The sequence below is a fragment of the Prionailurus viverrinus genome, chromosome A2 (assembly GCF_022837055.1).
Source record: "Prionailurus viverrinus isolate Anna chromosome A2, UM_Priviv_1.0, whole genome shotgun sequence".
NCBI classification, from domain to species: domain Eukaryota; kingdom Metazoa; phylum Chordata; class Mammalia; order Carnivora; family Felidae; genus Prionailurus; species Prionailurus viverrinus.
This window is the reverse complement of record NC_062562.1, coordinates 149,435,894-149,447,734: the sequence shown is the minus strand read 5'-3', so window position 1 is coordinate 149,447,734 and position 11,841 is coordinate 149,435,894. Positions and strand designations below refer to the sequence as shown.

The following is an 11,841-nucleotide window of genomic DNA, read 5'->3' as shown; positions in this document are numbered from 1 at the left end:
CTTCTCTAAGCTGGGGCACAAGTGGAACCAAGCAGGGAAACACACTTAGGTGAGGACCAGTTGTGTGGAATGTATACTTAGGGACATTTCTACTCTATTAGCATCAATAAACAGGCATTTCTCTGCCTGTCCAACACTGAAGCAGAAGTGCTCATATAACCTTGATGCATTTCAAGCATTTGTTATCTGGAAGTAAAGAAGCTAACAGCCTGTATTTCAGAAATCTCTCAAGATCCATGACAGGTCGATATTGTTAAAGGGTGAGGAGAATGTCCCTGTGCTCTCAGATAAAAATGGTTTGAAAATTCATCAAGGCCAGAGGAGCCATTCAGGAGAGATGACAGATGGAATGTTTGAGCCTGTTTGAGGTTCAGAGAGGAGAAATGAGCCTCTTCTGACCTGGGCTCTGTTTGTCAGAGATGATCACTCCAGATCAGACACAGAGGAAATCCAAGGCCCTGAGACCTTTTCAGGGCTTGAGGGTGGATGAGACAGGAGCTGGTCTGGGTGGGCCTCTTACTCTCTGGGCAGACTTTCCCCTACTCTCTGGCATCCTTCCTTCCATGTCCTGATGCCAACACTCTGTATTTCAGCTACTGTATTCTGATGAATGTAGGATGAGGAGAAAAGAAATAAGATGTCAAGGAAAAAACATAAAAATGAAAAAATATATATATCAGAAGGATGTCCAGGAAATGGCAGAGAATGGCCTTTTAGAAACTGGCTATAAATTTGTTGAAGCTTTACTCTATGATAATCTTTATGCCAGAGGTACCAGGAAATCTTCTTGGTGCTTTGCCAAGTGATAACCCATGTGTAAAATTTATTTTAGCTATGTGGTGTTAAGTGATGTCTGTTAAGCAGAATGGCCACCAGAGCCCATACTGTGATGACGATGTAGCACAGCTTATACAATTTATTGTGAACAAGAAATCAGTAGCAAAGGCTACTATGAGGTGAAAGTCAAAGATAGATGGAGAGGTCCTTGAAACATGGAGAACACTGCCTCATGATTTTACTAGATGCATGGGCAGTGCAGGGGTCTGTTTTACTTGACCAGTGATGAGATACTAAAGGGACACCATGTGATTTGTGCCATTACTGTGGATATTTTCCAAGACATAAAGAGATATTGTCCTATTGTACTTATGAATACGTTGTAATTATTGCTGACTTGTTTCATGCTATTTTGGCTTTCTAATCTCTTCAAGTATGCTGCTCAAAATTCTTGTATTTGAAATATATCACATAAGCACACTTGTGCAGGCACACACACACACACACACACACACACACTTCATTGTTTTTATGATTCTACATACAGTAATTGGTGGGGAAAGCTTTAAGGCTGCTGTCCTGTTCTGGCTTGTTGAATAAGTCTCAGTCTATATTTCCAGAATGTTTTTATATTGATTGTCTGCACTACATAAGAAGCCCTTTTCAGTGATTTTAATTGGTTTGCTATAACTATGGCAACTATATGTCCTAGATTTTCTAGGATGATCCTGATTTCAAGGACTGATTTAATTGTCTCTATAAGTACACAAATAATAGTCAGAGCATGTGTTCCAATTTTTAGCTCAGAAAACATGATCGTTATATCTATCTTCTATTTCAGCACAGGTCATAGAATCTGCGTGATCTCCTGTGCAGCTGAAATGCTACTCAGAAATGCAGGGGGAGAGGCTATGATGAACAACACATTCATTAGTGTTTCTGGTTCAGGACCAGGAACAGGTCTCTCTCCTTCCTGATATCTCATCATGCCAGATCATCTTCTTTCTTTCTTTTTACCTCTCCTTCTCACACACTTCTTCCTACATTCCCAAGTAGTATATCAGGGACAGTCAAGTGATGTGTGAAGAAAGGTGGTAGAAGAGGGATCACCAGGATTTTGCTTCTGCAACTTTGTGTTTAAAGTTGGAATTGAAAAATCAAGAGTATGTAGTGCAAACCTTCCTCACGTGAGACTTCTGGAATTTTATGTGAGTGATTTGGAAGTCTAGGTGTGTTTTTATTTTTCCAGGGGATGGAGGGAATTAGGGATGATTGGAATTTTGACACCAAAAGCATTTATTTATTTGTTTTCTTTATTTGGAGCATTAATTCTAAAGGTTTGAGATGGCGGGAAAGTAAGAAGTCACTCAGGATGAAGGAATTGGAAGGTAATGTTGCTTGCTGGCCAAGCTAAGCGTTGTGAACAATCAAAGTACTGCCCAGTTCTCTGTTCGGCATCAATGTAAACTGTTGACAGCCAATGATTTTACTTAGAGTGCTGGTCTCCTTGTGAAGACTGAAGAGAATGCTATGTTGTATTATTATTGTTGTAGATATTTAGGTAGGCCTCCTAGGATTACAAAGATTCTTTGGTAAGGGCATGTGTACCCCAGAGCCTAGGAAACATGGAACAGCTGGGCATTAGGAAGAGTAGGAGCCTTCAAAGATCCAGTCCTTGTAAAAAAAAAACCTGCAGTTTGAAGGCCTTTATGAATCCTAGGGAACTCCGGAAGCTTCTGGAGCTGTGGGTCTCCACCCTCAACACCCCCATGCTATGTGTAGGACTGAGCTAATTCTGAAAGGTCCAATTTATTCTAGTATCTCTTTTGATTGGCTTATTTTTCAGTACCTTGAAGCTTCTCAGAGTTTCTTTTTTTTCTTTCCCTTTTTTCTTTAAAAATCCTATTTTAGACTTTAGTGAATGATAAATAAATTTGTCATATTGGTATGGAGCTTTCATACTGTATAGTTCACCCATTTGGGGTATACAATTCTATGAGAGTATACGCAAAGAGCTCTGCAAACATCACCATAATCTAATTTTAGGACATTTTTATCACTGCTCCTCCCCCCCCCCCCCAAAGAAACTTTGTTCCAACTAGAAGTCACTCTCCATTTTACCCCCTCCTAGCCCCTGGCAAGCCTAATCTACTTTTTTTCCCCCCTATGAATTTGCCTATTTTGGACATTATATTCAAATGGATCATACAAGAAGTGGTATTTAATGTCTGAATTCTTTCACTTGGCATAATGTTCTTGGGGTCCATCCACATTGTTGCAGATGTCAGCACTTTATTGCTTTTTATTGCTGAATAATATTCCATTTTCTGGAAATGCTACATTTTGTTTACCAATTCATTAGCTCACAGCATGTGAATTGTTTTTTGCTGCTGTTATAAATGAAATTGTCTTCTTAGTTTCATTCCCAGCTTGTTAATTGCTAGTGTATAGAAATTCAATTGGTTTTTGTATGTTGATCTTATATCCTGCAAACTTGCTGAATTTTTAAAATTATTTCTAATAGTTTTTTTTTTAAGTGGATTTCTTAAAAGTTTTGTATTCATAAGATCATGTCATGTCATCTGTGAATAGAGATGGTTTCACTTTTTTTCCAGTCTGGGTACCTTTTATTGTTCTTATAATTTCTGCTCCCCTATCTTTAGCTTACTGTGATGCCTCATAGTTCTGCCTCAGAATTAGAGCTTTTCTCTTTGCTATCTTTTTGCATGCTCTGAAATTTCAAGTTTAAATTTGAGAAAGAAACAGAGATAGAGAAAAGGGAAAAAGACATATAGAGTCTGAGTGGCTCAAGCGTTAGCTGTTATTTTTGTTTGGATAAAGCTTTGCATTCTAGCTCATAGGTGTCTGGGTAATTAAATGACACCTTTGGGTTAGATGATCACTAATAAGCTGTGGCCAGAGAGAAAGGGAGATCACAGGTCCTGGGTAGCTCAGGAAATTATCTTTAGAAGGGACTGTAGGCATGGCTTGGCCTTGAAATTGATACAGATAGACCAATGTTGTTACAGTAGGCATTTTTAAAGAATGAGATGTATTTTTTTTCAAGACAAGGTTTTTTTTTTCCTTTGTAATGTTGGTTGGAATGGATTATGAATTCCAAAGTATTTTTAGATTGCCTAATAAGATCAGTTACATGTTTCTCTATCATAAAATATATATTATGGCAATATATTACCTCTCATACTTCGGCCTCCTCATCTTTATTTTGTTGAAAGAACTCATTTAGTAGCTTAAGGGCATAGATTCAAGGTAACTAGTGATTCCTTCATATCTCTACTCTTTCCTTAAACTCCTGTAATTAGTTATTTTGATAAGAATTTACTTAACATCTGCTTTATGTAGAACTTCCAATAGGTAGTATATGTTGGGGTAATAAGTGAGGAGAGTGTGTATGTGGAGGGAAGGTGCCAATGAAAGGAAAGACATAATCCCTGGTATTTTTAGCTCCCTGAAAAAGCAAAGTTTAAACATAGTATACAATTTGGGGAAAAGTACAAAGTAACATGTAGTCTCAAAACTGCAAAGTTGCATAATAGAATTTGGAAACATATATAGTGAAAATTTAAAAAAATGATGACATAGGATAAATTCACTACTCTGCTACAGGGAGACAGAGATGAAAAAGACATAGTCTTGGTTCTAAAGATTCCTACAGTAATAAATCAGCACATAATTGAAACTCAAAAATGTTATTGCAGTTTAAGGGGTGCCTGGCTGTTTCAGTAGGAGAAGCATGCAACTCTTGACTTTGGGGCTGTGAATTTGAACCCCATGTTGGGTGTAGAGATGAGAAAAACTTAAAAAGAAAGTGTTACTGAAATTTTGTGAAGGCCTATGTAATAAGAGGATGCTGTGTTGTGGTTGGTTGTAATGTTGAGAGGGATCCCAGGATCGTACTGTCATTAGCCTTATTTCCAAATCGACCTCCGTAAGACTAAGGTCATATGACTAAACTTACATGTCACAGAGTAGCAAATAATAATTTTTAAGGGGGGAGGGGCAGAGAGAGAAGGGGAGGGAGAATCTTAAGCAGGTTCCATGCTCAGTGCAAGCCCATCGCGAGCTCAATCCCATGAACCATGAGATCGTGACCTGAGCCAAAATCAAGAGTCCCACCCTCAGCCGACTGAGCCACGTAGGCACCACAAAAATAATACTTTTAAATGTGTGTGTACATTACTTAAAAATTATTTACTTGTCTTGTAGAGGTGAAAGTCTGAACTAGAAACTTTCCAAAATAGATTATCTCAACTTTGTCTGAAGTAGTTTCAATTCTTCCACTAATTCATGCCACTTTTAGAAATCACTTAACTTTTTCTTTGCCTCATTGCATTATGGCCTAACTAGCTTATATGACTGAAGTTGAAGGAGACACAAGAAAGTGAATGATCTGCATGTTTGGTGCAAATAATTTATGGTCTTTGTTTTCACATATGCAGATTTGAAAACCATTATATTTAAAGTTTTACTTTACAAAAATAAACAAAACAGTACATAGTATATAGTCCTCATGAGGTAAGGCCATTGGCCAAGTTTTTAATTTTTATTTTTACTTTTTTATGGTTAAGACTAAACTAAATGTTAAATTTTGCCTCAGATTTTATAGTTAGGAATCTAGGAATGGCTTCATTTGCCGAGTGCATCTCCGTAATTAAACTGTGAGTTCCTTTAGGAGAGACATTGTATCTTTTAACGCACCTACCTAAGTTTCTAGAATATTTTCAAAGTACGCTTTGTTAGATAAACGAACTTCCTTGAAAGTTGTCAGGCTAGAAGCCTTTCGGGCAGTCAGGACCACATCTCCCAGAATGCCATGCTCCCCTTGCGCCCCAGGTCTGAGGCGGGAACGTCCCAGCGACCATCGCGCCTGATGGAGACTACAATTCCCAGTGCCACCCAGGGGCTCCGGAAACCTTGTCAAACAGAACCTGTTGCCATAGCATCCGGGTCTGGACCAACTAATCAAGGCGCCCCTACCGAGTAGAGGCGGGCCATTCGTATCTCCGACCAACCGGAGGCCTTTTTGTTGTGGAGCGTGACCGGAGGAGGCGGGAGTTCGGGACCGGCGCCTTCTCCTTGCTTCTCGGGGTCGTGGCCTTGCTCCCGCCGTGCAAGGGAAGAGTTCGGGCGTGTCCACGCGCGTGTGTGCGCGTGGGGCCTGAAGTGCTCGTGCGTCCAGCTAGGTCTCTGTGGGGGCAGAAGCAGGAGCCATGGGCGGGACCTCCAGCACCCGCCGGGTCACCTTCGAGGCGGACGAGAATGAGAACATCACCGTGGTGAAGGGCATCCGGGTGAGTGACAGTGGGCGGGCAGAGGGCCAGCACCCGGACTCGGACCCCAAACCTCCGATCTTCCCGGGACTCGCTCAGCCTGGTTTCCCCCGTCCCGGCCCCCAGTGTTGTCCGGCCCGAAGCCGAGTTCTCTGCAAAGAAGCTTGAAGTTTCAAGACTTGGGACATTCATTCAGAGATATTTCCTGGTTGTGTGCTAAGTGCTGAGCACTGTGCTGGAGGGGGTTGCGGGGGTGGGGGGGAATGCCACGTTGAATTAAACCGTCCAGGGGCTCACAGGCTAGACTTGACTCTTGCTCACGAGTAGTGGGACTTTATTTGAAACCCCTGTCTTCCCTTCTGTGAAATGGGGCTTGTCTTACACCCCCTGGGTTCAGGACCCCAACTCTCGTTTTGCACTGCCCCCGTTACCTTTCTCAAGCTGAATTGGCTTTGAGGAGACCTTTACCTGCTCTCGGTCGTTTGGTGCCCTCCCTGTGATACCACCCGTTGCCGCACGCTCGCACACCCCATAGACTTCTGACCTGTCTGGAGTGACTTCTCCCTTCTTCGCTTTCACTTGGTACCTCCTCTTTCCCTCTGTGGCCAGCCGCCTAAGTTTTGGGCTAGACCCAGTTGCTTCAGCACAAGTGTCTGCCAGCCTGACAGGGCCTGAGACAGGTTTGCAATTTTTCAGACCGCTGGGAGTCATACAATCAGTTCTCAACCAGACGTCGCAGAGGAATTTTTAATGTTCCCGCACGTGCTTGACACATAAACTGACAGCTTGAGTTTTCTCTAGGGTGTCAGCACACCAGCACTAACTTCATTAACACACTCGCTGCTGCACCTGAATTTGGAGCCTCTTTTTTTTTTTTTTGAAAGTATGCCTGAACCTAGTAAATAAAGCGATTTCACTTCTGAACGTTTTATAATATCTTTTATTTTTCTTTCTCTGTAATTACACCGCCAGCACAAGTAAATGAAATGTATCAATTATTTTTAGCATGTTATCAGGAAATAAAATTTCTTAAATATTTACAATGTTTACAAACTTTTTACTGTGAGACTGTTAACCTTGAGAAGAATTTATTAAAGTTTTCTTTATAGAAACTCAGACTGTTGAACTCAGTTTTTGGTCTGTGACCACCATTTCTTTATATTAATTAATGATAGTGCCACATTTTGTAATAGAATGTCTGAGGCTGCCTTGCATTGTTGTGGTTTAGTTGGTACTCTTTGGAGTAAAATAAAAACTACTATAAACTCTGAGTTTTATGCAGAGATTTGTTTAATCTTGCTTGAGGCTTTAATTGTACCATACCAGAGAGTGAAAAAGAAGAGTAAGAGGAAACAAAATAAATTTTGGGTGAGAAAACATTGGCCAGAAGAATGTATAAATCATTATTCTCATGCTCTAGTACAGACACAGTGATGAGAGCAAACTAAATTAAAAGAAAATTTGGCCACAGCACAGAGGTTAATATCAAATATTAGGTAAGGTTAAATAGGGTAAGTATGATGATAGGGGTATATAATAGACTAAAATGGAGAGATTGTTTAAAAAACTTTTTCTAAACTTTTTAAATAAAAGAAGCTGTGTCTTTTGGCCGCTCAGCTTGACAGCTGTATTCTATTTTTTTTTTTTTTCCTTTCTCACAGAGCACACTTTATTTATAATAATCCAAGCACACACCATGCTCCTTTTGACCTCTACGCTTTACTTTTCTTCAGGATCTACCCTTCACCTGGAATGCCCTTGCAGTGTTCTCCCAGTTGCTTCAAATCCTTCTTTTTCAAGGACAGTTTGCATCATTCCGAGCTTTGGTTTTCTCATCTGCAAAATGATGGGGCTTGAGTACATCTCTAAGATCTCTGAGCTTTTCAAGTTCTGAAATTCTGTGAGTCTAGTGGCACTATAAATTTCTTGTAGCCATAGTCAACCCATCGCATTTTCCTCTAAAAATGGCACGCTGTTGAATTGTTGAGTATTCGGGGGTCAGTCTGAGTTCTTTGAGGTCACGGTCAAAAGAGCATCAGTCAGAGTTAAACAGACCTCGGTTTTAAGTCTCAGACTAGGCATTTATTAGTCTGTGGCTTTGGACAAGTCACTTTTTTATATTTGGTAAGAAGTTGAGGTAAGGTATTTAAAACATGGGGCACATTGTAGATTTTCTAAAAGCAGCCATTTTTGTAAGGTTCCATCACACCTAATATTTGAAGATTCTTTGGAGGTGCTGTGTAGTATAGTGGAGAGAGCACTTGCTTTGGAACCAGGCAGACCTGGGTTTGGTCCTAGCTCTGCCTCTCACTAGGCTCTGTGGCCCTGGACAAGTCACTTTTGACTGTGTTTCCTTGTTTATTTTTTTTTATTTTTATTTTTTTATAAATTTTTTTTTCAACGTTTATTTATTTTTGGGACAGAGAGAGACAGAGCATGAACGGGGGCGGGGCAGAGAGAGAGGGAGACACAGAATCGGAAACAGGCTCCAGGCTCTGAGCCATCAGCCCAGAGCCTGACGCGGGGCTCGAACTCACGGAGTGCAAGATCGTGACCTGGCTGAAGTCGGACGCTTAACGGACTGCGCCACCCAGGCGCCCCTGTGTTTCCTTGTTTAGTATGTCTGCATACTGTAGCCTGCTTGAAATACTTATGTATCAAGCACTACTGGTGAGAAAGTTGACAATGTATATAGGCATTTAGTATTTTGACAGTGTTTACTACTTATATGAGTAATAGCTATTATTAGAGCTGTTCAAGGGAATGGATATATAAAGTTATATTGAACTTAAAAATTAGAGCATGTTGTGTTCTCACGGCATACCTAAAGATGTGGACGGGGAAATAGGAGTCCTGAGTTCTGCAGCTGATCGTCTATGTGATTTTTTTCTTTAGGCATTTTGTATATTTTTTCAGCTGATTTCTGTATTTTTCTTAGCTCGAAAGACTCGTCTTGTTTTCCTGTGAGGCACCGGGAAGGATAAGCAACAATCTCAGTATCATAAGTGAGTTACTGGTTTTAGCTCAGTTGATTAAAACATGGTGCCGATGAGGTCCACGCTTCAATGTTGAACTGCAGATAGGTAGTTCAACTTGGCTGAAGAAAACATTCCAAATTTGCCCAATGTCTAATATTTATGTCCTCACTCGTAAGAAATGAGAGCATAGGAGCGATTCATGGACTCAGTCACTGCTGGAAAACCAATTCTGCATTCCACTGATAAGGATAGTAATTTCATCTTCATTTATCTTAATATAGGAAGTGTTGCACTTAGCAAACAATATCAGGCTTTCAGTAACTAGGCTGTGTTTATTGATAATGTTTGTCTAGATTTTTCTTGCTGAGGTCCTCAATGGCTAGCAATTAAAGGACCTACTTACGATTTTAAGTTTAAAGTTTATTCTCACCTACGACATGTTATTTTCATGGTATTTATAGGGTCTTGTTTATTTCCTTTATCCTTAGCAATTGATAGCTTTCCCCCCACTTGCATAAAATCACCCATAATCTTACACCTTATTTCAACTTCTAATCTGAAACAACTCATGGTTGGATGAAAGGCCACCTTCTTTCCTTGCCTTCCTCTCCAAGTCTAAAATAATTTCTAGGGATAGAAAGACCAAGCATTTTCATTACTCATATTACATGTGCTTAATAGGATTTTTCTGAGCACCTGCTGTGCCTGCTCGGAAGGCATGCTTACCACTCAGTCTTCCACTGGTTTATCTGAAACATCAAAGCTTGAGTGAACTCTTCCAGAGCAAATGTCAACTTCAATGAGTATCATTTTCAAAGTAATATTTATCATGCTTTCCAGGCATAAATGAGTCTCTGCAACTGGCCTTGAAGTTGCAAGCTGAAATTCATGGGAGCCATACATGTGGTAGTGTGGATACTCACATGGAACACAACTAATGCTTTGGGGAAGTATTGGCAGTTGGGAGCCTCTAACTGAAAAGATTATTTAACGTGAGATGTTTTTGAGGATTCCGGAGAGTGTATATTAGCAGAGGCAACAAGTCCAGTCAGTCATGGGGAGTGTGGAGGGATGTTGTCTAGGTAATTCAGCTAACTGGTGGATGATTGGTACCTTTGCAGTTTAGCATCTGTGACTCTCTTGGGCAGAGTACCCTGTTAAACTTTCTAGGACTTTTCTTTTTAAAGCTTTCTAATATTTTATGCAGGTAGTAGAAGTTCATTTCCACTAGTGACAAATGCAAAGAAATGTTTGTGGCAAATTACAAACATAAGCTAAAAATTACTGTATTTATCTGTGTATCTCTCCCTCCCTTGCCATGCCCTTAATTGTTTAGGAGTAACAGCTTATAAATAATAATGTAAGTTTTTGGAGCCCGTGTCTTAAAATGGTAATTTAACAAAAAGCAAACCAGTACTCTCACAGAAAATGACCTACGTGGAAGGAAGACCGAGCGAGAAAAATGGGTCTGGCTCCTTTAATCTTTTGGATAAGATGCATCTGGAAGAGATGAGAAAAACTATTACGGAGGTGAGGGTGTGATTTATTTGTCTCATGTGGTTGCAAACTTTACCTCTTGGAGAAGGGTAACTTAGGAGCTCCCCTCTTATTCTGTTCCTTGGAAGTGGAAATACTTTGTCCATCTCACGCAGCCTCCTGTTTCTGAAAATACTGGATTCTAGATTGGTGAGTGGTGTATTTGTGCTCATTTTATTTTATTATTACTTTTTAATGTTTATTTATTTTTGAGAGAGAGAGACAGAGAGAGAGAGAGGCAGAGCATGAGCAGGGGAGGGGCAGAGAGAGAGGGAGACACAGAATCTGAAGCAGGCTCCAGGCTCCAAGCTGTCAGCACAGAGCCCGATGCGGGGCTCGAACTCAGGAACCGTGAGATCATGACCCGAACCGAAGTCGGACGCTTAGCTGTCTGAGCCACCGAGGAGCCCCTATCTGTGCTCGTTTTAGATAAGACCAGTCAAGGTGGGTGGGAAGATTTGAGTTCCACAGCGAACCCTGTAGGATATGATACACCTCTTTTCCTCCTCTCTGGAGCACATGTTGGTGTGGTGAGTGGTTCAGAGCTTCGGAAGCCCCATTTACATAAATTTGTCTTTAGCATCAGTAGAGAATAGGGCAGATAATCAAAGTCAGTGGATGGAATTCTGCGATGTTGGCAGGCCCTTCTCTAAGTCATCTGTCATGTTAGAACAGTGGTTCTTTTAGTTCACAGATTATTGTAAATCTGTGAGCTATAGATTCTGCCTAGAACACTGCAACAAGCAGAGAGTTGCATACAGCTGAGGCATTAATCCATGGGCCCCTGAGTCCAGGGACCTCCGGGCATGATTCCAGTGTGTGTGTGTGTGTGTGTCAGAGAGAGAGAGAGTTTGCCATTGTTTGCTGCAAATACTTTTTGTAGATTGCACATGATATTTGCCTTGCTGGGGAGTAAGTACAGAGAGGTCTAGAAAGCAGGTATAGTAGCTATAGATCTTTAAATAGGACAGAAGCTTTTCTAAAAGAAGTACCCTGTTTAAGGGAAGATGTTTCCTGAAGTAGCTGCTTCTCTTACAGAGGGCTGCTTCTCCAGCTCTTGCAGAAGCTTATTATGTTCTACCTCTGATCCCTTTTGGGTCTGTTCACATCATAAAGAAGAGTTGTTCTAAAGCTACAGATTGCGGGTGTAACCCTGACATGTCAACTGCTTCACGAGTACCCCGGTTCCCAGAGGAGATGAGGGGAGGGTGCAGGTATGAACCCATTTCTGCACCTGGAAGGTCAGCTCAGCTTGTGTT

At 40.9% G+C, this 11,841-nt stretch overlaps 1 protein-coding gene across 4 annotated transcripts in view; it reads left to right on the top strand.

Annotated features, from left to right (window-relative positions):
• The first annotated feature begins 5,851 nt into the window (after positions 1-5,851).
• Positions 5,852-11,841, top strand: part of CHCHD3 (coiled-coil-helix-coiled-coil-helix domain containing 3) — a 288,748-nt gene continuing 282,758 nt past the window's right edge. For all 4 annotated transcript variants that reach the window (XM_047850123.1, XM_047850122.1, XM_047850120.1 and 1 more), the window contains exon 1: positions 5,852-6,089. In XM_047850123.1, coding sequence (XP_047706079.1) covers positions 6,009-6,089 — 81 coding nt within the window. In that variant the 5' untranslated portion in view covers positions 5,852-6,008. The remainder of the gene's footprint in view (positions 6,090-11,841) is intronic.